The sequence below is a fragment of the Meyerozyma guilliermondii genome, genomic scaffold (genome assembly GCF_000149425.1).
Source record: "Meyerozyma guilliermondii ATCC 6260 scaffold_5 genomic scaffold, whole genome shotgun sequence".
NCBI lineage: Eukaryota > Fungi > Ascomycota > Pichiomycetes > Serinales > Debaryomycetaceae > Meyerozyma > Meyerozyma guilliermondii.
In genome coordinates, this window is record NW_001809796.1 from 735,616 (window position 1) to 759,906 (window position 24,291).

At 45.8% G+C, this 24,291-nt stretch overlaps 13 protein-coding genes across 13 annotated transcripts; 5 read left to right on the plus strand and 8 right to left on the minus strand. All coding sequences in view use genetic code 12, as the record gives it.

Annotated features, from left to right (window-relative positions):
• Positions 1-442: 442 nt before the first annotated feature.
• Positions 443-4,582, minus strand: PGUG_04343 (DNA-directed RNA polymerase III core subunit; the record flags this gene model as incomplete). Its single annotated transcript, XM_001483564.1, has 1 exon — positions 443-4,582. The coding sequence occupies one exon, from the start codon at positions 4,580-4,582 to the stop codon at positions 443-445; it is 4,140 nt and encodes a 1,379-aa protein (XP_001483614.2).
• A 315-nt stretch (positions 4,583-4,897) lies between these two features.
• Positions 4,898-5,104, plus strand: PGUG_04344 (proteasome regulatory particle lid subunit; the record flags this gene model as incomplete). The annotated part of the gene is made up of 1 exon (XM_001483565.1): positions 4,898-5,104. One exon carries the CDS (start codon positions 4,898-4,900, stop codon positions 5,102-5,104), a length of 207 nt encoding a protein of 68 aa, XP_001483615.1.
• A 337-nt stretch (positions 5,105-5,441) lies between these two features.
• On the minus strand, positions 5,442-6,722 carry RPT5 (proteasome regulatory particle base subunit; the record flags this gene model as incomplete). Its single annotated transcript, XM_001483566.1, has 1 exon — positions 5,442-6,722. One exon carries the CDS (start codon positions 6,720-6,722, stop codon positions 5,442-5,444), a length of 1,281 nt encoding a protein of 426 aa, XP_001483616.2.
• A 933-nt stretch (positions 6,723-7,655) lies between these two features.
• PGUG_04346 (glycoside hydrolase family 1 protein) lies at positions 7,656-9,563 on the minus strand (the record flags this gene model as incomplete). The annotated part of the gene is made up of 1 exon (XM_001483567.1): positions 7,656-9,563. The coding sequence occupies one exon, from the start codon at positions 9,561-9,563 to the stop codon at positions 7,656-7,658; it is 1,908 nt and encodes a 635-aa protein (XP_001483617.2).
• Positions 9,564-10,256: 693 nt separating this feature from the next.
• PGUG_04347 (methionine aminopeptidase) lies at positions 10,257-11,366 on the plus strand (the record flags this gene model as incomplete). The annotated part of the gene is made up of 1 exon (XM_001483568.1): positions 10,257-11,366. One exon carries the CDS (start codon positions 10,257-10,259, stop codon positions 11,364-11,366), a length of 1,110 nt encoding a protein of 369 aa, XP_001483618.1.
• An 89-nt stretch (positions 11,367-11,455) lies between these two features.
• Positions 11,456-12,313, minus strand: PGUG_04348 (uncharacterized protein; the record flags this gene model as incomplete). Its single annotated transcript, XM_001483569.1, has 1 exon — positions 11,456-12,313. One exon carries the CDS (start codon positions 12,311-12,313, stop codon positions 11,456-11,458), a length of 858 nt encoding a protein of 285 aa, XP_001483619.2.
• A 257-nt stretch (positions 12,314-12,570) lies between these two features.
• CCT6 (chaperonin-containing T-complex subunit) lies at positions 12,571-14,217 on the plus strand (the record flags this gene model as incomplete). Its single annotated transcript, XM_001483570.1, has 1 exon — positions 12,571-14,217. One exon carries the CDS (start codon positions 12,571-12,573, stop codon positions 14,215-14,217), a length of 1,647 nt encoding a protein of 548 aa, XP_001483620.2.
• A 2,230-nt stretch (positions 14,218-16,447) lies between these two features.
• PGUG_04350 (uncharacterized protein) lies at positions 16,448-16,918 on the minus strand (the record flags this gene model as incomplete). The annotated part of the gene is made up of 1 exon (XM_001483572.1): positions 16,448-16,918. The coding sequence occupies one exon, from the start codon at positions 16,916-16,918 to the stop codon at positions 16,448-16,450; it is 471 nt and encodes a 156-aa protein (XP_001483622.2).
• Positions 16,505-17,272, plus strand: CZF1 (Zn(II)2Cys6 transcription factor CZRF1; the record flags this gene model as incomplete). The annotated part of the gene is made up of 1 exon (XM_001483571.1): positions 16,505-17,272. One exon carries the CDS (start codon positions 16,505-16,507, stop codon positions 17,270-17,272), a length of 768 nt encoding a protein of 255 aa, XP_001483621.2.
• Positions 17,273-17,496: 224 nt separating this feature from the next.
• PGUG_04352 (syntaxin-binding protein) lies at positions 17,497-19,362 on the plus strand (the record flags this gene model as incomplete). Its single annotated transcript, XM_001483573.1, has 1 exon — positions 17,497-19,362. One exon carries the CDS (start codon positions 17,497-17,499, stop codon positions 19,360-19,362), a length of 1,866 nt encoding a protein of 621 aa, XP_001483623.2.
• A 27-nt stretch (positions 19,363-19,389) lies between these two features.
• PGUG_04353 (RuvB family ATP-dependent DNA helicase pontin) lies at positions 19,390-20,766 on the minus strand (the record flags this gene model as incomplete). Its single annotated transcript, XM_001483574.1, has 1 exon — positions 19,390-20,766. The coding sequence occupies one exon, from the start codon at positions 20,764-20,766 to the stop codon at positions 19,390-19,392; it is 1,377 nt and encodes a 458-aa protein (XP_001483624.2).
• Positions 20,767-21,295: 529 nt separating this feature from the next.
• On the minus strand, positions 21,296-22,129 carry PGUG_04354 (putative signal sequence-binding GTPase; the record flags this gene model as incomplete). Its single annotated transcript, XM_001483575.1, has 1 exon — positions 21,296-22,129. One exon carries the CDS (start codon positions 22,127-22,129, stop codon positions 21,296-21,298), a length of 834 nt encoding a protein of 277 aa, XP_001483625.2.
• Positions 22,130-22,356: 227 nt separating this feature from the next.
• PGUG_04355 (metal cation transporter) lies at positions 22,357-24,234 on the minus strand (the record flags this gene model as incomplete). The annotated part of the gene is made up of 1 exon (XM_001483576.1): positions 22,357-24,234. The coding sequence occupies one exon, from the start codon at positions 24,232-24,234 to the stop codon at positions 22,357-22,359; it is 1,878 nt and encodes a 625-aa protein (XP_001483626.2).
• Between the last annotated feature and the right edge of the window lie 57 nt (positions 24,235-24,291).

A 24,291-nucleotide genomic window follows, 5' to 3' on the forward strand; every position in this document is an offset into this window, starting at 1 on the left:
TTGTTCATTGTGATTCTTTTCCACCAAGCTTTTGAGGGTGTTGCCTTGGGTTCCAGAATTGCCGAGTTACGAAATGTCTCTGTCTGGATCAAAATTATAATGGGTCTAGGATTTGCAATTACTACTCCTCTTGGTATGGCAATTGGAATTGGAGCTTTGAACTATTTCAACGGAAACGATCCTAGCACAGTTATAGCCATCGGTACGTTGGATGCACTTTCAGCTGGTGTCTTATTGTGGGTTGGTATCATTGAAATGTTGGCTCACGACTGGTTGTACGGGACTTTGGCTGAAGCAGGAGTTATCAAGATAATCATTGCGTTAATAGGATTGGTGGGCGGAATGGTGCTCATGAGCTTCTTGGGAAAGTGGACATAAAACCACTAAGCGACGAGATCTACAGGAAATTAGTCGTCTATAATCGTAATATGTATATGGTTTGCTAACATGCTGCAATGGGCAGGCATACGGACTCGAACAAGGTGGGTTTCTGCTCGAGTACTTTTGGTTCGTATGGTGAAGATTTTACAAGTTGGAAAGCACCAGTACCAATGCTCATGGTTTGTCCCAAAATGATACACTCGGAAACACCTTCGATCTGGTCTTTCTTCATGTAGAAAGCAGCATCAAATAAGTGATCGGTGGTTTTTTCAAACGAAGCCAATTGCAATACAGAGTCTCTCATTTTACTCAATCCAAATCTGGTGATACCCAACACTTCTCCCTTGTACGACATGACGTCTCCAAGAAGCTGGATGTGTCTGGGATCGACGCTCATACCGTGCTTACTCATGGTATAGTCAATTTCTCCAATGATAGAAGCCCGAGCTGCCTCGATTCCCAAAACCTCGAAAACTTCAAGAACATGGTTGGTGGTGGTTTTGGTGCCTATAATACCATCGGTGCTCATCACCTGCTTCAATCCGTATCCTTCAACCAACAATTCCTTCTTGCCGTTGTCTTTGATGTTGATAACTGCTCTGGATATCTCTGGCAAGCCTTTAATGCACACAGATGGTAAGGCTCGTTTGAGCTGCTGCATGCGGAAAAAGAGTGAATTCGTGGAGTCAGATGCTCTATAATCATCGGCCATGTTCTTCAACAAATCTGCTTTGGTTTCTCTCAACGTCACCAAAACGTTGATTCTATCTCTGCCTGCAATCGAAACATCACTAGCCACAATCTTGAGCTTGGGAGCCGTAACTATGGCATGAGCAATAGACTCTATGGTCAATTCCAACTGAAGCTTCTCGATAGTATCGAGATCAATCTTGACCGAGAGATACGCCAAGTTGTCCTTGTAGACATCTTCGATGAAAAATGCCACATCTTCTAACAAAGTCTTTTCTATTCTTCCCTTCACCACTCTGGCAGCAATTTCATCATCGTCGTTGACCAAAACTCCATTGATAATAGGAGTTGAAATCACCTTCGAAGCGTTGATAATTTCCTTGATTCTGGGCACACCAAGTGTGACATTCATAGAAGCAACACCGGCAAAATGGAAAGTCTTTAACGTCATCTGAGTACCGGGCTCACCAATAGACTGAGCTCCAATAGCCCCGACAGCAGTTCCGGGTTCAACTTTGGCTCTGGAGTACTTGTATATACACTGGTCGAGGAACTTGTTGATCGCTTTCAAGGAAATCTTGGACAACTGGTTCACGGCATTGAGCTGGACAGGATCATCTTTGGAGGCAGGGCGGCTCCATCCCGATTTAAGGTTCTTGCTTTGTCTTATTTCAGCAAGTTGTGAAGCTTTCTCCAGAACAAACTCTCGTATAGATTTGTAAAATGCTCGTTCAGCATCATTCTGATCAATGAACTCTTCACTATCAGCTTCACCCTCTGTAACCGGCTGACCGAGATTATCATATCGAATCAACTTGGCCTCCAAAGGAGCAAGAACATCATCGGTAGCTTGCAATATCTTGTAGGGTAACAAACCCAAGTCATTGACATCGTAAGTCACATTGTAGGCATGCGACCACTGTCTTGCAAAATTCACAGGACGAGCGTCTCCCTCCATGTCGAAAGGATCCAAACCGTCACCTCCATAGGTGAATTGAACAATACCATTTGAGGAGTTTCTCACTGTATTGTCGTACTGGGCGGAAAGATCCTCTAAGGACTTCATCAATCTCCGCGACATATAACCGGTCTCGGCGGTTTTAACTGCGGTATCCACCAACCCTTCTCTTCCTGAAATGGCGTGGAATAGGAACTCAGGAGGAGAAAGACCAGAAAAGAACGAGTTTCTGACGAAACCTTTGGATTGCGGAGTTTTGGAATTTTTGGTAAAGTGTGGTAACGATCTGTCTTGGAATCCATCGGGAACACGATTACCTGAAATAATCTGCTGTCCTACAACAGCCACCATTTGCGAGACGTTTAATGTCGAACCCTTGGATCCACAGGTAGCCATAATCAACGGAGCATTGGCGGAGTCAAGTTCATTGATGCAAACTTCACCAACTTGTTCACGAACTTTGGACAACAATCCTCCAATCTTGGCTTCCAAAGTTTGCTCTTCGTTACAACCCGGTTGAGTCTCAAGCTTTCCTCTGTTGTACAAGTCGATGAGCTCGTCACACTTGAGATACGCCTGCTCAACCATGAGTTCTTTCTTACGCTTCAAATCCGTTCCCGGAGTAACATCATTAATACCAATGGAAAAACCACGGTTTCCAAGGTATCGAGCACAGAGTTTAGCCATTCTGTTCATTGCTTCAGCAGCAGCATCGGGTCCGAAATCTCGCAAAATCGTGTAAAATACAGAGTGCTTTTTACCATCGCCTAGTGTCAGCTTGTCCATGACACCACTGAGAACTTGCGAGCCACGAATAATGACATAGCCATCATTAGGGGACATTTCATTGGGGTATCCAGGAGCGGGAGGAGTGAAAGCTTTGTTTTTAGCATCCAAATTAACGATAACGTTGGAGTTTTTATTGGGTTTCATCAAAAGCGAGAAAACCTGTTTTCCTGTCCAAAGCATTACCGGCTTGAAAATCGTTGGTGGGGGGAGATCGAATTGGAGATCGGCATCAGACATCATGCTGAGAAGCTGTATAAACGTTGCACGATCGTAGAATGAATCTTTGTGTGAAATGAGATAAGATCCAGTTATGAAATCTTGCGTGGCAGCGATAATAGGTTCTCCAGATTTCGGAGTCAAGAGATTATTTTTCACTCCCATCAAGTTAATGGCTTCAGCTCTCGCTTCCTCTGTTTGCGGAACATGCAAGTTCATCTCGTCACCATCGAAATCGGCGTTATATGGGGTACAAACACATTCATTGAGTCTGAAAGTTCTCCATGGCCGAATCTTGGCATAATGCGATAAGATGGATAATCTATGCAAAGAGGGTTGTCTGTTGAACAAAACAACGTCACCGTCCTCGATATGACGCTCCACAACATCGCCCACATGCAAATTCTTAGCCAACTTGACCTTGTCACCAAAACGCAAATTACGCTTGGCAGCTTCGTTTTGCTTCATCACATAGTTGGCACCAGGGTGGACATCTGGTCCGTTGAGGATGAGCTGTTGCAACTTCTTTCTGTTGTAGCGAGTACACTTTTCCGGGTAGGTCAACACTTTTGCAACCCGATCTGGAACTGCTACCTCGTCAATACGAAGATTTGGATCGGGCGAGATGACGGTTCTGGCTGAAAAATCGACTCTTTTACCTGACAAGTTACCACGGAACCGACCTTGTTTTCCCTTGAGACGCTGGCAGAAACCACGAATGGGCTTTGCGGACTTGGCACCTCCACTCATACTAGGAAGTAATGCTGGATTTGCGGCATCGGAATTGATGTACATGGCCACCGAGAGCTGAAGATAATCCCACTGTTCCATGAGATTATTGATAGAAATACCCTTCTCTATGCCCGCCTTGATAAGAGAGCTCGTCCACACAATTTCTGTGAGTTTCACGGTAATATCGTCTTCGTTCAGCTGGGCATCCATCATCACCGAGGGACGAATGCAAACAGGAGGAGCTGGCAAGTACCGCCAGATGTACATTTCCGGTCTTCCTCCACGAGAAGCGTCAATTCCAAAAAGTTCACAATCTTGAGGGGTAATCTGCTTGAACAAATTGAGCACTTTGAGAGGATTGAGGTCGTCGTGGACCCTTTTAGCGAATTTTTCAACCTCAGGATTACGGGCAAAAACTTCATCAAATTCCTGGTCCCAGGCATCCTTTTCGGGAGCAGACTTCTTTCCAACCCACCGGAACGTGTCGTGGACGATTTTCAAAGCCGCTGGACCGGATCCACTAGCGGCTTTTTTGACCACTCCGTTTATATGGTAGCATCGCAAACAGCGTCGTTGCTTCTTACATTGATCCACCACTTTTTTGAGGGTTTTCATCCGGCGCAAGTTGTCGATTCCTGGTCTCCGAAGATCATTGAGGAACTTTCTTTTGGTTTCTTCGTCTAATAGCACGGCGGAACACAGCTTGCAAATGCACTGAAGAACCAGAATTACTGCCCGAAAATACCCCACATGAAACACAGGAAGCGCCAAGCGAATGTGGCCCAAAATGACCGTGACACGAGGCCAAGTTTCCATGACAAGTTGAACATTCCAGAGCGTTAGACGAGATTCCCATCTTTGTGTCTAACGCTCCACCCTCCTTTGCAGAGCGCCCACGCTCCAAATCATAAAGATCTCGAGTCAGAACCTCGACCTCGGACTGCGCGAGGATATCCTTGGACGATAATACCCCGAATTCGAGCCCGGCAATCTTCTTGGGTGCAATATCCACCACCACCTCTTTCATGGTTGATTTGAAAAATTCGATGCGAAGAATTATATATTGTGCGGGTGCACGGGTGCAGATCTGGATAAGTGCGATTTTGGAGAGTCGGTTGAGGTTATTGCCACATGAGTGAACCCAAGGAAGAGCACGTTTTCAAGACGTTAGAAGAAGACGACGAGTTTGAGGACTTTCCTGAAGACACAAAGTGGTCGACAGAAGCCTCTAATAAGGCTCAAGGTGCTAGTTTATGGGAAGAAGATTGGGACGACGACGACGTTCAGGACCAGTTTTCTCAGCAGTTGCGAGAGGAATTGAAGCGTGCTAGAAAGTAAGGAAAAGAGGAAAAGAGAGAAAACGAGGATATAGAATTGAATGAGAGAATCAATGAAATTTTACGAGAGAATGTAGAAATCATTTGATATTGAATGAATCAAGAGATGAAAGGCAGTTTGTACAAAGAAACATAAAGAAAAGTAAATTTATAGGAACAAAAATCGAGAGAACGTTATGTTTTGATTGAGATGCTTGATTGAAATGTTCTTGAAATATTTCCGTTAATGGGTAGCTAATATTCATCTATTGGATCATGAATCACCTATAAAAGCTCTTGTGATAACACCGTAGTTGAAAGTAAGTTCTTGCTCAAATTCTGCTTTGCCCTATTACTACTCATGCGTAAAAGTTCACGCTCTTGGATTTGCGTGCTTGCACCTCTCCGATAGCCTCGACGAAATCTTCGTGCTTGATGACCGATTTACCATTTCTCAAGGCAATCATTCCTGCTTCCACAGTAACTGCTTTCAATTGAGCACCATTGAATTCATCGGTACTACGAGCCAATTCCCTCCAATTAACAGAATCGTTGTCACAATTTAATTTACGAGCATGGATCTTCAACACAGACTCTCTGGCTTCTTCCAGCGGTAAGGGAAATTCAATTTTTCTGTCCAAACGTCCAGAACGCAACAACGCTGGATCCAAGGTGTCCACACGGTTGGTAGCGGCCAAAACCTTGACACGGTCATCACTTCCAAATCCATCCAACTGGTTCAAAAGCTCCAACATAGTCCGCTGCACTTCCCTGTCTCCACTCTTGTCGGAATCGAAACGCTTGGTACCAATGGCATCCAATTCATCGATAAATATGATTGTGGGAGCCTTTTCCTTAGCTAATGCAAACGCATCTCGCACCAACTTGGCACCGTCTCCTATGAACATCTGCACCAATTGAGGAGCGGCCAACTTGAGGAAAGTTGCACCTGACTGTGCAGCACAGGCACGAGCCAACAATGTCTTTCCGGTACCAGGGGGTCCGTACATTAATGCACCCTTTGGTGGTTTTATTCCCAAATTCTTGAACTTGTCAGACTGCTTCATCGGCAAAACCACCGCCTCGATCAATTCTTCAATCTGCTTATCCAACCCACCAATATCGGAATAGTCTTCTGTGGGCTTTTCGTCAACTTCCATGGCTTTTACTCGCGAGTCGTATTCTGAAGGTAATGTGTCAAGAATGAGATACGAATCTTTGTTTACGCCAATAAGATCGTTGGGCTTCAAGGTTTCTGGATCAACCAAGCCAATGAGTGGAAGAAAGATGGTTTGACGGGTAGAAGTTTTGATTACTGCCGATTTTCCAGCCCTTGCGGCGTCTTCGTCCACATTAGCACCCTGTTCCACAGCTTCTTTGTCGACATCCAAGTTGAGCAACTCCACCACATTACCCACAAGGTACGGGAGCTGCTTGTTGTTGTTGATTTTCTCTTGTTTGTCCTTGATACGTTCGACCATCACCGACTTTTCGTGGGTGAGTCGCTGTGTTTCCGACCTCATCACCTTGATATCATTGTCTAAAAGCTTGGTTCTGTTGATGATGTCCAGGGTGGAAGACGAAAGGATTTCCTGGTCAACAATGTCGTCTTGCTGTTCTAATTCTTCGAGGGTGGACATGGTACTTGCGTGGCGATATGAAAAAAGTCAGCACACAATTCGATTGGATGCTTATAATTGGTACACTGTAATCTATGGGCCCGGAGGAGTATATGTGGTGATCTGTGGGGCTTCCGGAATCGTGTGTGTCGAGATTGCAATTCCAGAGTGTTGTTCGTGGTTTGCCGTTACCTTCAAGTTGAGATCGGTGCCACCGCGCGCACATCGGTACTTCTGGGCACCGCCAGTAACTCTGGGGCCGCCACTTATCTCGCGGAGATTCACTGAGGCTCCAAAGACGATCATGGCAGAGGACCACGAAACTGAGAGATACGAAAGATTCGATGAGCTTCGTAAGCTCAGCAAGGAGGGTATGTATAGTGTATATGAAGAATAACGCTTGAGTGGCTGTACAAGATCAAAAAGACTTTCAACTACTCCAATAAACTAAAACTAACCCAGCTCAGTCCCTTGCCTACTGTCCATATTCCAAGTTTCGGTACGTATAACGATCCCAGATACTTCCTAGAGTGCAATTGCAACTAACACCAGCGTTGGCTGTGCTCTTTTGACGTCCGACAACAAAATATACATGGGTGCAAATGTTGAAAATGCATCTTACGGAGCCGCCATTTGCGCCGAGAGAGTGGCTATTACGAGAGCAGTGGTAAGTAAAATCAAAGAGGGTGAGTTTATGAAATTCACCTTGTCTTATTTTTTTTTTCATATTTAGTTGACTAACCCAGATGGACGGCCACAAGTCGTTTAAAGCCATTGCTGTGGCCGGAGATACCAAGACACCGTTGTCTCCATGCGGAATTTGTCGCCAATTCATTCGCGAGTTTTCGTCTGACATGCCGGTACACATGTTTGGTACTGAAGGTCATAAGACATTGACTATGGCCGAGCTCTTGCCCATGTCGTTTGGACCCGAAGCATTGAACCAGTAACTTCTTAAATTCTGTCTTGGTAAAATTTCACATAATCAAAGAAACTTTTCTTGAAGAACCGTTCTTGAGTGGTGGTATTGACGACTTGCATTCCAAACAATTGGTCTGCACTGCCAAACTCCCAGTTGTCCTGGAACGACCACGCCAATGAACCCATGACCTCCACTTTATCTTCATGAATAGCTTTCAACATAGCATCCAAATACAGCCTGTAGTAGATAGATCTGGCTTGGTCAAACAACTGATCTCCTAGTTCCTTCTCGGTCTCTTTCCACTCGGGGAATCCATATTCAGTGACAAATACTGGTGCCTTGAAAGTGTTCCAAAGATAATTGAGGTACTGGCGAAATTCCACTGGAGTGGTATAAACGTAAGATTCCGAACGGTACCCCATTTTCCACCCATCTTCTCTCGTCTGAGTTTCATTCACACAAAGTGGCCAGAGAGAATGGCTGGTGTTTGCCTGACAAGCAGCAATTCCTTCCTCTGGAGGAGTAACTACCGTATAAGTATATGGGTCAATGCCAAGGAAATCCACTTTCTTACTGACATTTTTGAGTTCCTCAGCAGAGAAGAAAATTTCCGTCTCGTTAGAAAAAGTGCTTTTCCATGCTTCTGGGTAGTCCTGGCCAAGGAACAAAGGATTGGCAAAACTGCCAAGCTGGAAATCCTGGAATCTATTGGCGGCAGCAACATCTTGTGGATCTGTGGCATTTTTAGGAACTCCAAAATTGTCATTAAATTTTATACCAACCTTTCCACATCCTTTAAGTTCATTATGGTAAAAGTCATACAATGCAGCGTGAGCCGTAACCACGTTCTTGACTCCTAATGGGTATCCAGCATACAAATATGGTTCGTTGAAGGTGACGAAAAGACCTACTCGATCAGCAAAGTGAGACATGACGATTTTTCCATAGTTGACGAAAGCTTCCACAAAGGTATCGTTCGCATACCCAGCATAGAAATTAAGAGGGTAGTCGGTAGCAAGAGGCACTTTTCCACCCAAAAATTGAACTGGAGAATCAAAATGGGTGAGGGTAACCATGGGCTGGATGCCCAACTCCAAACAGTAATTGATGAGATCATCGTAATGATCTATGCCTTGCTTGTTCACTGGGGTTCCTGGCGTCACGAAAGGAAGAATTCTTGTCCAAGGAATGGAGAACGAATAAGTTTTCACACCCATTTGTGCCAAACGAAGTAAATCCTGCTTGTACAAATAATAGTTTTCGTTTGTAACATAGTCTTTAGGACGACTATCACGAACAAGAACCTCCATGATGGTTGGAGATCTTCCTTCCATTGCAATTGCACCTTCTATTTGCGCTGCAGAACCAGCAACTCCAAAGACAAAATCCAGTGGAAATTTCAAATTATCGTCAAAACTGAAAACATCCGGTGGAGGAAGCACAAGTGATTCTGAAGGAACAGGAGTAGGGTCCACAGTAGTAGAGTAGATCCCCGTGCTGGTAAAGTTTTTGAGTGCAACATTTTCCCACAATTGACTCCAAGCGTACTGGCCATATGGATCGTCTTTGTCAGTAGCAGTAGCGGTAGCATTAGGGTTCCAGTTACCCCAGGTAGTTGTCTTCAAATCCCCAAGTAAATGTGAAACTTCAGTGTAATGAGGACCATAATTTGTAACAGTGGAGGGTTTTGGGAGACCTTTGGCATAAGTTGGAGCAGCATTTGGAGGAAATGTAAACTGCGAATAAGCATATCTGGGACTTACTTCCACCAGCATGTCACTAGCTGGAAGAGCCTGAACCACAGCAAGAAGACTCGCAAGAACAGCTGTGGAGATCATTGTGGAAATTGAACCTTCTGGTTGCCCTTTTATAGGAGAGGGTTCGGTAAAGACTTCCGAGAGGTATCGGAAAATACCCCACTGATTACGAATCAGGGCCATTTCTTCCGCTGCCCGCAAAAGCAGGGGTTATGACACCGTGCATTTAGTGCTCATCTGAGTCGAAAAATGACCAAGAAGGTATTTTTTCCGGGTGGAGAATTCATAACCTATTGTTGCGAAATGTGGAGGATCAACTCGTAAATTGGCAGACGAAATTCCGAGCTTAAGCAGATTTCGAGAAGTGGAACAGCTTCGATGCTCGGAGAAAAAGGCTATGCGATATGGTTCTCTGTGTGAGATCTTGGATTGTTGCTGCAAATTGGCGGTTGTGAAAATGTGCCAAACTTGCGTCTCGGACGCATGTCAACGGCCGTATGCAGAACCAGTGTGGGGTAGTACATTGAGCCGACGTGGGGGATAAAATAACGGATTAACATTCCGCATTCGTCTGCCAAGAAGCAGTTCATTAGTAAAATGAACTGACAGAAATGTTTGTATCGCCGCAGGTTTCTTATAGCTTTTAGTTCCTCAAAAAAAAAAGAAAAAATTCATATAGGATTGAAAAATTCAAGCCAATGACTTTTGCCAGAGCGCAATTCACATCTCGCTTCATGCTCAATTGGACACTGCTTCATCGGTGCTTTCGGTGCCCTTCGGTGGATGCCGATGTCATAATGAATGCCTCGAGTGCGATGTATACATCCAGACACCACGAAAACTTTTTAGATTTCGCATCTTTTCTATCGAACCACAATGGCTATTTGTACATCTCCCACTTGTGGCAAAGAAACAGACTCGGCACTCAAGTGTCCCGTCTGTCTTAAAGATGGCATAGAAAGCGTGTTCTGTGACCAGACATGTTTCCGTGCTTCTTGGGGAACTCATAAATTTGTGCATAAACCGGAGGACGGAAAAACTCCATATAATCCGTTTCCAAGTTACAACTTTACCGGCGAATTGCGCCCAGCATATCCGTTATCACCACGTAGACCCATTCCCAAGCATATCAAGTTGCCTGATCACGCGCAAAAAGGAAGACCGCTCGGAGAAATCAAGAATGACCGGATTGGAAAAATCACTATTTTGAGTGCCAAGGAAATCGAAAAAGCAAGAAAAGTTGGAAGAATGGGCCGTGAAATCTTGGATGCGGTAGCAGCACACGTCAGACCTGGCATAACCACCGATGAGCTCGATGCCATTGTTCACAAGGAAACTGTGAAAAGAAACGCATATCCATCACCTCTCAATTACTACAATTTCCCCAAATCTTTCTGCACCTCCATCAACGAGGTTGTCTGTCACGGCATACCCGACCAGACCGTCTTGAAAGATGGTGACATCATCAATTTGGATGTGTCTTTGTACTATTTGGGATTCCACGCCGACTTGAACGAAACCTACTATGTGGGCGACAAGGCCAAATCCAACCCAGATCTCGTGAGATTGGTGGAAACCACCCGAGAATGCTTGGACAAGGCCATTGAGCAGGTCAAGCCTGGGCTTTTGTTCCGCGACTTGGGTACCGTCATAGAAGAGCATGCTAACAAGAACAATTGTTCTGTGTTAAGAACTTATTGTGGTCATGGAGTCAACCAGCTCTTCCATTGCCAGCCCAATATTCCTCATTATGCCAAAAACAAGGCGGTGGGAGTCGCCAAGCCAGGTATGGTGTTCACCATAGAACCTATGATCAATTTGGGAACTCACAAAGACACACTTTGGCCAGATAATTGGACCTCGGTAACACAAGATGGTAAGTGCTCGGCCCAGTTTGAACATATGCTTCTTGTGACGGAAGATGGAGTGGAAGTTTTGTCTGCGAGATTGGAAAATTCACCAGGAGGACCCATTCCCAGGATATAGATCACGAAAGATGTTAATCCTCACGGGCATATCTTTTCAGCCTAATATGCCATAGTATGCCATAACATAGTCCATAATATATGTTAAACTCATAACTCTTCAACACTAGCCATTGTGGGCTCGTTTCCGTTGATCGCAGCACCACAAATTGCACTCTCGACTTTTTCTACAGATTGGCGAAAAACCTCCAATTTTTTTCTCAACGTGGCTGTCTGTTTCTTATCTGTGGTGAATGTGCCTCGTGAAACATTTAGGTGGGGATATTTCGACACAAGCAAGGTGACATGAGAATATAGCAGGCGTAAAAATTGCAAATTTCCGAGCACGTCGGGGCTTATTCCCACCGACGAGGCGTCTCTTTGCGCCATTTCGGTTATGGTGTATCTCATCAATTCGCCCGTAAAGTCGAAAATACCCATAAAATAATCGCCCGGCAAAAATACCGAGTTGGACATATGCGCGAATTGCAGCCGATTTTGGGGATCAATTTGCGGTGTTTTTTCCGGCTGGAAAAGGAGCAAATCAATGCAATTTGCTAATGGCTCTTCGTTGGCTTGCTTGGTCTCGTAATTATAACTTTGGATGAGAAATACCACAATATACTGTAAATTCTCAAACAGCAAAAGAGTGCGATGGGCTAAATAGTAGGCAAAAAGTAACGCCTCGATCAATTCTTCGATGCAATTGGATACGGTACCTTTGTAGGAGTAATAAGACTCATTTTGGGCATAGCCATAGTACAATGTGGCAAGTTTTTCTGCCAATATTTTTAGGTGATTTTCTACCACGGCCCGATTTGGAGAATGTGCCGAGGCTCGATGTACCGAAAAGATAAGCTTTTTTGAATGTGAGTTGATGTCTCTGCAGATCCGGATAACCTCTTCTCGCTCATTGTGGAGGTTGTCAAGGAAGGTTTTGGCTTCACCAAAAATAGTTTGCAACAGCATATTGGGTTGATGGTGCACGGGACTTTTTGATGGTGGTGTCTGGTGTCTGGGTGCAATAAAGAAGCAATAACGAGTTGACCTTTTTTATGGAAAAAGTTTTAAAAGAGAGCTAATGGTAGGAAATAGAGGTTTTTTTATAGCGTCCGTAATGTCTGGATAGTACCCTAGTTTTTTTTTCGCCTAAAATTGAACTCTCTACTCGCTCGCGGCCGGGTAACCCACCCGCACTTAGCGATTTTTCATCAATCTCCACCACTATGTCTTCATCGCTACAGCTCATAAACCCCAAAGCAGAACTGATCAGGCGCCAGCAGGCACTCCAGGTAAACATTGCGGCCGCGCAAGGCTTGCAGCAAGTTTTGGCGTCGAATTTGGGTCCAAAAGGCACACTTAAGCTTTTGGTAGATGGATCGGGAAATTTAAAGTTGACCAAAGATGGCAAAGTATTACTTAGTGAAATGCAAATTCAGCATCCTACGGCGGTGATGATCGCACGTGCGGCCACGGCACAAGACGAAATTACGGGAGATGGAACTACGAGTGTGATTTTACTTGTGGGTGAGCTCTTGAAGCAAGCCGAGAGGTTTATAAGTGAAGGTGTGCATCCGCAGGTGATTGTAGATGGGTTTGAAACTGCTCGTGAGGGAGCATTGAAGTACTTGGATCAATTCAAGACAGAAAAGACCAGTTTTGACCGAGAGTTTCTTCTTCAAGTTGCGAAAACGTCGCTTTCCACCAAAGTTTCTGCCGATTTGGCGGAGGTTTTGACACCTATAGTTACGGACGCTGTACTCACGGTGTCTGAAGGAGCTAAAGAACAAGCTGGAGCGAAATCTGGGCCGCCTCAGATCGACTTACACATGATTGAAATCATGACCATGCAGCATGGAGTTGGAAAAGACACCGAATTGGTTCATGGATTGGTGTTGGATCATGGTGCTCGTCATCCGGACATGCCCAAGGTGGTGGAGAACGCATACATCTTGATTCTCAATGTGCTGTTGGAGTACGAAAAGACAGAGGTGAACCTGGGATTTTACTATTCTAGTGCAGAACAGCGGGAAAAGTTAGTGGCTCTGGAACGGAGATTTGTTGACGAAAAGTTGCGGAAAATCATCGATCTTAAGAACCAGGTGGTGGAACTTGGTTCTGATCGTGGATTTGTCATCATCAACCAAAAGGGCATTGATCCCATGTCATTGGATGTTTTGGCCAAAAACGGCATTCTCGCACTCCGTCGTGCCAAGAGAAGAAACATGGAACGGCTCCAGCTCATTTGCGGTGGAGAGGCCCAGAATTCGGTGGACGATTTGTCTCCCGAAGTATTAGGATTTTCCGGAACCGTCTACGAAAATTCTTTGGGAGAGGATAAATTCACCTATGTTCTCAACAAGGGAACTCGGCAAAAGGCCAAGAGTGCTACGATTCTCATCAAAGGACCCAATAGCCATCTGGTCCAGCAAACCAAAGATGCGGTCCGTGATGGGCTCCGTTCAGTAGCCAACGTACTCAAAGATCAAGCAGTTATTCCCGGAGCCGGAGCATTCTTTTTGGGATGCCACCACTATCTTTTGCGTGAATCTGGACTCAATAAGGGAAGAACAAAGACCGGAATTCAAGCATTCGCAGAGGGGCTTTTGGTGATTCCCAAGACACTTGCAACCAACGCCGGTCTAGACTCACTCGAAACGGTTTCCACGTGTCAAGACGACGTTGAGGATGGCCGGGTTGTGGGGGTGGACTTGGCACTGGGAGAACCTATGGATCCTGCAGTGGAAGGAGTATGGGATTCTTATCGAGTTGTAAGAAATGCCATTCTGGCTGCAGTGGGAATATCTTCAAATCTTCTTCTTTGTGATGAATTGCTCAAGGCGGGCAAGAGTCAGCTGCAACCTACAAACTAAGGGATAAGCAGGTGGTGGCGGTGTAAGTTGATGTTGAGTGTAATGCATATGGAGCTAATAGCAAAAATGTGGGAAGATGCGTGCATTTCAGGTGCACTATCGCCATTTATTTTTACCGATTCGGAACCCATGCCTGAACCACTAAGAATTCTGGGGCTCCAAATATTCTTGATGAAAGCCGGTAATCTCGCATGTCTTAGATATTTTTGATACAAGCCAACATAATAGTACGAATAACAAAACCTATTGTCAACTTGGATCGGTGCTACTAATGCTGGTCATCACTGGGGAGTTAACTGCAGAGCGGCATTAGCACCTGTCAATTCAGGTTGAACATGGTTGCAAAGTTTATCGCACGTTAGTTTTACGGGTATGCACAAACTTTAGTATGTCATGCATGAGCCTGCATAATGCACATATTCTATTCAATTTTTCATTTTTTATTAGGGGCGCAGCGTCCATGCATAGAAGGTTAAATTGAGTATAAACTTTCCTAGTTGGGAAGGCACACCATAGGGGAACAAAAATAGTAAATACACAATAGGCATTGTGGCAACCGCGGTGCAGAAAATTTTGGTTTTGGGAGGGTCCTCAGATTACGCTGTACCTCAAATGCGGATTGACCCAACCGACTGCAGATAAACCCCGGGGTGAGCCCCCCATGCGGCGCGATTAACCGTTGACGAATTGCTGCACCTTTGAGAAAGCGCCCTTTTCGCTACCGAGAGATAAAAATAGTACGGCAAAGGAGTGGGGCCGCTAGTTCTTTCCTTCACTGCTTAACAAAATATTTAGGCGAATCAAAACTTGTTAAAAGTAGACACCGTTTTCCTAATGCCATAACAATACTACAATGTAAGGGTTTTGCATTGATTCGCGTGTCATACGAGCCTTTTCACGTGCAGCTGGGGATGCGGCACGGAGACTCTGTACATCGCAACCATACAGGAAAAAAATCATGCATACATATGCTATGATGGTGACAAATGATTAGCATAAATTTTTAGTGAACACGGTAATTTGGTAAGTTTAAACGGGTTCATCTGTCCGGACTTACGGAGGTCTTTTCGGAATTATCAACGTTAAATTAATTGTTGAATTATCAACAATTTTTCACAGAACAAAATTCCACCTCGGCGGTAACCCGTATTTGGAAGTGGAACACTGCGCCCAGATTGCAGAACGGAGTAAGTTGGGGTAGATGAATGTTTCTTTTTTTTTCGCCTTCTTCATGACTCGCCAAGATGAAATCATGAAGTAACCACTATAACCTCAACTCAATATATAGTTAACTTACTGATCTTATCTTATAGCTCAAACTCTATTAATATATATTTAAGGCTTATTTACTTTGATCGCGATCCTGTACCAATGTTAATCTTTGCACGATCTCAAACCTTGTTATTCAGCCGCATGAATGGACCCCTCTATTCAGGACACTGGAGTGACGTGTGGGTCCCGGGCAGGAATGTGCGTTATTAGCGTCACTACAGGCGACACTATCTCAGAGCCTATGCGTCGCGGCTGTAAGGTCGTGCAGGTTGAGGACCCATAATGAAAAAATTAGGGCGATCGGCTGATTGTTTGTGGTAACCATGCATCGAATGCATATGAAAACGTTTGAATACATCAAGATAAAATGTTACATTGGAGTTCCGAAATAGGCGAAGCCGCGTGGGATTTATTCATAGATTTTTCTGCGACATGAGGCTCACAACCTATTTGCGCGGTTCCGCATCTTAATAATTTTTGAAATGTTTTTTTTTTCAATTTTTGAATTATGCATGCATAAATATGCATGCGCCTCACCGGGATGCGCGTGAATGCACAGTACCGACCTGAATCCTACGGGGGGTATCAACCCTTAGGTCTCGTTACTGCTAGGCGCAATTACCAAAAACTGTCTTCCTCCCCAAAGTTATACAGGTCTACCTGCGACTCGCTGCGAGTTTTTGCGCCAAACTTCCCCTCTAACTAGACCCTGTACGTCTCGAACCCCTAAAAAAAAAAAAATCCTGCCGCATGTCAAGTTTATTTAAACATGAGATATCGCTGATGTTTAAATCGTTGCAACCTGCAGTGAATAATATATATTAAGGAGTTCTGTCGCACATATCCGAGTGTCTGATACCCCAGGTGTGTGTCAACTCGTTATTTTTGATTTTGGTTAGGGTCGTCAAAGCTTAAACCAATTCTACCCCTCCACCCGGTGCCGGGCCATCTCATCGTGTTACGAACCACCACTCCTCCTCTTCATCGATGGCTGGAGCTTGCACTCCCGACATCCATGAGTCCGAATCAATGGTCGCAGAATTCTAATGCGTACCACCACCTGCGACAACCGTTGGAGCCAGATGCTGCAATGCTTGCAGCAGCAGCAGCGGCGGCCACGTCCACGTCCACGTCCACCGACGACCGGGTGCCGGTGGTCAACAATGGGGAGCCCAGTCTTTTTCCACTGACTGCAGCTCCCATTCCCAATGTGTATTCTACGTTTTACGGCACCGACATAGCCGGCCAGGCGCCGGCATGCGACAGCACGACATCTCCGATGCATCAGCCGGCAGCCGGTGATGGTTATTATGCACTGCAAAGTTCGGTGTTTACCACACAACCTTCCACTTCCACCACTTACAATATGGTTGGCGACTATGGTCAACCTCAATTGGGTCAATGGGACCGAGTTGCTGCACAAGCGCATTACAATTCAAATGCTCGAGAACATCCCCGGCCGCCGCCGCGCATCAAGCGGCGCTCGTCCGAATCTACCTCCACCTCCAGTTCGGTTTCTTCGAGTGGATCTTCAAGTAGACCGGTGGTGAAACGGTCACGCATGGGATGCCTCACCTGCCGGCTGCGAAAGAAGAGATGCTGTGAAACGCGTCCTCGATGTGCTGAATGCAGCCGCTTGGGACTCCTGTGCGTTTGGCCCAAACCTGGGACCGAATACAAGAACCGACCTAAAGACCAAAAGGAAGACGAAAAGACCATCAATCACGAAATCTATGGCAAAATCAAGGTGCTTCGTGGAATTATCGAGCACAAGACCAGGTAGATGTATAGCTTATTTTAACTAAATGCAGGAAACTTAATTGCCCCCACACACCAACGAGCAACGCAGGCACACGCACACGCACAACCCACAACTTCACACGCAACCCACACACAACCATACCCCATGTCCGTGCTTGAAGACCGCAGCTTGCGTGACCGACAGATTGGTAAGTCCTTTGCATCATATATTGCATCAACACCACTAACTCAGCCATCCTCGAGCGCATGCTCCACCTTAACAAGGAAGGCGACGCCGACCTTACCCTCGCATCAAAGAAAGAGGAAATCATCTGGAAAGTGTTGGTTCTAGACTCCAAGTCCCAAGCAGTGTTATCCTCCGTGCTACGCGTCAACGACCTTCTCCGGTGCGGCATCACCGTGCATACGGTCATCAATTCTCGGAGACTGCCGCTTCCAGATGTGCCGGTTATATATTTCGTGGAACCCACGGTAGAAAATATTCGAGTGATTATTGACGATCTCGCAGCAGAAAAATATGACAAGTTTTACATCAATTTCACTTTTTCCATTAATCGTGAATTACTCGAGGATTTTGCAAAGAAAGTGAGCCTTACAGGGAAAGCATCAAAGATTAAACAAGTATATGATCAATATCTCGATTTCATAGTCACAGAACCTAATTTGTTCCTGTTGGACGTTCCTCGTGTTTTTTCAACTTTCAACAATCCAGCTACAAAAGAGGACGATATTCATTCACTCGCGGGAAAAATCGCCGACGGAATCCTTTCCACCATCATTGCCACCGCCTCGGTTCCCATCATTAGATGTCCTCGTAATGGTGCTGCCGAACTTGTTGCCACCCAATTGGACCTCAAACTCAGAGATTATTTGAGTAATACTCGTAATTTGATCAACCAACTGGTCCAACAACGGCCAGTCTTGGTGATTTTGGACCGTTCAATCGACCTCTCGGCAATGTTGTCGCATTCTTGGATCTACCAGTGTATGGTGAGCGATGTGTTTGAGCTCAAAAGGAACACCATTCGTCTCGTTAAGTTTGCCGATGACAAGGAAACCGTGAAAAATTACGATATCGACCCAAAAGATTTCTTTTGGTCTAAAAACTCGGCTCTTCCGTTTCCCGATGTGGTTGAAAATGCCGATATAGAGCTCAATGCCTATAAGAAGGATGCCCAGGACCTCACCAACAAGACAGGAATCACATCGTTCAGCGATATCGATCCAAACTCAACAGATACCCTGCATATCCAACAAGCGGTGGATGCATTGCCGGAATTGACCGCACGAAAGGCCACTCTCGATATGCACATGGATGTGTTGGCGACGCTTTTGAAGGAACTTGAAGCCAAATCGCTTGATAAGTTTTTCGAGATTGAGCAAAATTGCCACGATCCAAAAATTCAGAACCAGTTTCTCGAGTTGATGAACACAGACGCCAAGCGCGACAACTCCACCGACAAATTGCGTACGTTCTTGATTCTTGTGCTTACGTTGGATCTTCCAGACTCGTTCGTTGCTAACGTTCAACTGATTCTCAAGGAAAAGTATCCCACCATCGATCTTGCGGCGCTCGAATATGTGAAGGGTCTTAAACAGCGGATGAAGTTATCCAATATCTCCACATTAACAGAGAATAGTGGTCAGAGGTCGTCGTCCGTGGATGTATCCAAGAACAACTCAGCTCTTTTCAACGGATTGTCTTCCAAACTTTATGGGCTTGCAGACGGCCGACTCACCGAAGGACTTAGTTCCTTAGCTTCTGGGCTCAAAAAGTTTTTGCCTGCTAAAACCCAGCTTCCCATCACCAACATTGTCGAGGCAATCATGGACCCAAACAGTGCTTCTACAGCGCTGGTTCAAGTCACCGACGACTACCTCTATTTAGACCCCAAACTGCGTGGAGGACACTCGAAGCCGCCCAAGCGTCAAACTTACCTGGAAGCCCAGGTTTTCGTGGTGGGTGGAGGCAGCTACCTCGAGTACCAAAATCTTCAAGAATGGTGCCATATGCCCAATAAGCCTGTGCGGCGAGTCACATACGGTAGCACCGATGTCATGACGGCCACCGAGTTTTTGCAGGAGTGTGGGGATTTAGGACGTCTTGGTTAATACAATACTTCTTTCTCTATGTCTAGTCTACAAGTAACCACTGGTCTCTTCCAACACATTGAGCAGTTTTTTCGAGTCGAAAAACAACGTTTCGCATTCATCGATATCGACTGCCGTCACCTCACTTCTTCCCGCCGCCGAAGCCAACACTCCAGCAGGAGCAAGAAGCTGGAGCGCGTACCGCAACGACGTCTCGCTGCCTCTCTGTGCCAATTTGGACAATCCGTCCTGGGACACCACCACATTTTCCAACTGAGCCCTTTTGGCGATGATGGTGCGAATTTCGTCGGTGTTATATGAGATGGTTCTTACGATCAACAACCGGTCGATCAAGTCGGGTGGACACCCGTGGGGAGCCTTGCGGTCGTCGTCGGCTCCGCGGACCGCGGTCAATCCTCGGTTCAGAGCGAGAACTACAATGGGAGCAATGGCACTTTCGAGGGCTCGATTAAGGTAGGTGAAGCACTCGATGTCGAGCATGTGAACCTCGTCGATGAACAATACCCCCGGAATGAGCTCGGCGATGCCCTGGTCGATGTATTTCGACACCACGCGGTTGACTTCCGTCCGCAACTTTTCGGTGATTTCGGTTTTTTTCGGCTTCAAAAGCTGTCCCATCATCGACAACAAGTCCTGGCCACCCTGGGGCCTAGCATTGGCCACGTCGAGGTCGTGGAGCGTGACATCTTGGACGATTTCCTTCTTTTTGTGCACTTCACCCTTGGGAAGCGGAACGTATTCCTCGGCTTCCAAATCGAATTCGGTAGCATAAGCGTCCAGACGACCCACTCTTTTGACAGCCCCGGTATTGGCTTCGACATAAATCACGTCTCCCACCGCCACGCGTTCTTTTTGGATACTTTCGTAAATACTGGGATCAAGACGCAAATTTTTCGTACCTTTGGCCGTCTTTAACCCCACAATTACATGACTGATGGTTTTACCGTAACCTCCCAATGGGTTCTCGGCTTCTTCCGGGGTCAATTCGATGACTTCTCCCTCGTAAACCTCCTTTGTTTCTTTGATTCGAAGTCCAATGGCTCGACGGAAATTTTCCATCAAAGTGGCGGTTTTCTTGACTTCGGCAGAATAAACCTCAGAACCCACTATAGGACAAAATGGAACTTTTGGTCCCAATTCCTGAGAAATAGCCAACGCCAACGCGGTTTTTCCTGTTCCTGGAGCTCCAGCAAGTAAAATGGCTTTTCCTGCCATTTTCTTGGATTTTATAAGATTGACTATAATTCCGCATGCTTCTCTGGCGTCGTTCTGGCCGACGAATCCACCCTCGATTTTCTTTGCAATGCCATTTTCGTCCAATCCGAGGCCCTTGATATGCGTGTGGGCTGCAGTCCGGCTCTCGCGCGTCACCTGCGTGTCCTTGACTTCGCTTACTTGCACCATTACCGATGAGAAAATTGCGGATTGTTGAGATCTCAATGCCAATACACCAGTGCACCAAGAAGCTATAGAGCAGGATGAGGTGTCTTGGTGCACTGGATGCACTTCTTGTTCATCTTTCTGGTGTTTGGAGCGCTCCGCTGCTCCACTCCGCTTCAATGCAGCTTCATCGAATCGAGGGCGGCGCCATGCATTGGATCAGTCGCTGCACATACTTGATCACGCCATAGTATACAGCAGGGTGCATGAAACCCCGCTAACGAAAGTCCGCGAATAGCCGTAGAAAAAGAAGTCACGTATATTACAGTTTAGTCTGGAAGCCTACACACCGTTTCATATCGGAAATAGACATATTTTCTGAGCTTCCATGCATGCGTCTGCATGCGTTCGTCCCGAAAAAAAAAAAAACTTTTTCCATCTCTCGCCTCGCCTGCAGTAGCAATCTATTGCGCATAATGTTACGTCGTAGATCTTGAAACCTTGGCTGATATTAGCGGGATTGCCTTATGTGGGGTGGGGTCCCCCCCCCCCACTAAATGTCGTCTTCCCCCACTTCTTCCACATCCACTGGTTCCTTGGGTTCTTGGCCCTCGCTCCACTGCGTAACATCGTCAATGTAGCTCAAGATCGTAGCTACGGAATCACTTTCCTTGGTACAGTCTAAAGGAAGAAATTGTACCATGCCAAAATCGTCCACTAAATTTGCAATCGCTCGATTGAGTCGCACAAATCGCGGGTTCGATTCGCTCTCAAGGTCAACTTTTTTCAGCAGAAGAAGCAAGGGATCTGGGTTTAAAAACCTTTTGAGTTGACGCCGTGTCACGTCGTCCTTGATAAGATCGGTTTTCAGAAGAATATTTATATGTGGAAGCTCTAGAAGGATCATCGCTGACATCGCACTCAATGCGGCCGAGAAGAATTTGGCATGTTCCACCACAAATGGTGCTTCCACCAAATATGTGGCGCAAAGATTGAACCCAAGCAGTTGTTGTAAATGCCGTACGATCGTCGGCATGGCCGGAACATGGGTATATAATTCGATTTGACCGGGACAGTCAAAGATGAGATATTCGTCATTATAGTCTCCAATCTCCTCATCTAGCCAGTCAAGATTTTCCATCAAATATTCAAAGCAGTAGATCAACGCACCGTTGGGACCCAAGTCGAGCTCTTCCATGACATCCTGGAGCGAAATAAGGTCTCTGATGTCGATGGTGAATTCGTAGTTTGTGGGTTCCGCGGCCGGATCAAGATTAACTATGTGAGCTCTACGGCCAATTGTCTGCATGTGTGCTATTATGGAGTTGCAGAAGGTGGATTTTCCAGCCCCGGCAGGCCCAAGAGCCAAGACGCCAACACGGGACATAATAGTAGTTGTAGTTGGTGTGCGATGAGATCTCACTAATCATGTGTGTGCAGGATTGCGAAGCAGCCGATGCGAAGCGATGGTTGCGAAGCGATGGAAGCTGAAGAAAGCAAGGAAAAGATTAAGTAAAAATCGAAAGTAATAAAAAAGCAGTCAATTTGTAGAAAACTTGTAGAAAATCTGTAGAGTTATTAGATTGTAGAAAATAGAATGCAATAAATACCACATCAACTCCGACACCAACAGTCGTCATAATCATTCTCCACTTGGATCATGACCTCGATGTTTCTCTGGGTAAAAAGCTGGGAACACAGTCTCTTGATATAAGCGGTGTTTTCTCCCCGGTAAACTTGCACATGAAGGTATCCGTTCAAATTTGACGTTCCACTAGATGGCCAGAATCGAGGTGTGGTAAATGACTTTACACCTTTAATTTCCAAAATATCATTGAGAACCAAACGAACCTTTTCCTCGTTGGAGGTTGAAAGCAGAAGCAACAAAGACGAAGCTGTAGATTTCAACAATGGAATAGCAGACAAAAAAATGAGCACTGCTATAACTATCGAGGCCATTGGATCGAACCCGTTCCATCCCAGTAATTTTGTAAGAATTGTCGAAACCACCACTCCAACAGAGCCCAAAGTGTCAGCGAGAATGTGGAGAAAGATCCCTTGCATGTTATCGTTATCTGCTTTTTGGGAGTGACTGTGACTGTGACTGCAATTTTGATCGTAATGATCATGGTTCTCTTTTTCGTATTCGAGCTTTTCATGAACGTGTTCGTCATGACTGTGTTCGTATCCGTGACTGTGTCCATGGCTATGTCCATGACTATGTCCATGTCCATGAAATGCAAAAATTCCCACCAAGTTCACCCCAAGTCCCATGGCTGACACTAGGATCAATTCGGTAGTCTTTTGAAGCAGTACAGGGTTCAGCAACCTGCCCAAAGCCTCAAACACGATGCTCCCCGAAATCCCAACGAGTAAAGTTCCATTTGCAAAACCTGCCAAAGTTTCAAAATTCTTAAGTCCAAATGGATATTTTCCGTTCGAATCGATGGGCGCTTTCAGAAAAATACCAGCAAGAAGCCCAAGAGCAAGCGAAGCACAGTCAAGAGCCATATGGAGCGAATCGGAGAGGAGACCAAGCGATTTTGACCGAAACGAGTAAATGAGCTGCACAAACATGAACGCCGAGTTGAGTAAAAGAAACCGAAAAATGGCTCTAGTATCGTCGTGGGTCAGCAATTGGCGCAAGAGCTCCAATTTCGACTCGGTGGCCCACGGTTGACCCGGCATTGTTGTAGCTGGAAAAATGAGACCACAAACAATAGTGAAAAACAGCAAATTTGGGTCTTTTTTCAGCCACCAACCCGCCAAAATTTGCCCTAACATAGCGGCAATGATTGTAAGCGAGACTTCCAATCTTGTGGCACACCATCGACCATTTCGAGACGCCACGACAGAAGTTACCACCAGGGTAAAAACAGACCATGTGGTTATTTTCACTACCAGAGCTCCAAAAAACCACGAAATAACACCGCAAACGCCACAGATTCCTGTTAGCACATAGCTCTGTTGCTTTCCAGCCTCCAGCACCATTTTTGTGCCGCCCAAGCTGATTTGGTCTTGTAAAACCAAACTTGAGGTTGCAATCAATGCATAAGAAACCACACCCAAACGCCAGTCCACGGCCCCAAATACAACCTCGTGCACGGAAACCGCCACCGCAAACCAATTGAGCCCGTCAATGGTCATAGACACAAATAATATTGCCGCTTTCGTCACCGGAAGCATCGCGCACCCTAGCGTGCCCAAAAAAATGCCAATCAAAACCCGGATTAACGACCTATTCCAGCCCAACCCGTATACCAGGGTGATCCCCAAGACGTACACAGTACAGCTGTATACTAAAGGAGCCAAAAAAAGGCCCAAAACGGCGGAAATTGAAAAAGTGGACGACAGTGAATCAGTCACCAACGCCGATATCGGGGCAAAAAGTGCTATTGAAGCCCCGAGAAAAGACGCCCGGAAAACAGTGGCCGCAGTCGTATGGAAAATGGTCCCGACGCCCGCCAGCCATTCGTCAGGCCCGATATTCATCACGGTCAATTTATGTCAATACTTACATCATCGAGCCACGAACGGCAGAGGTGGTGC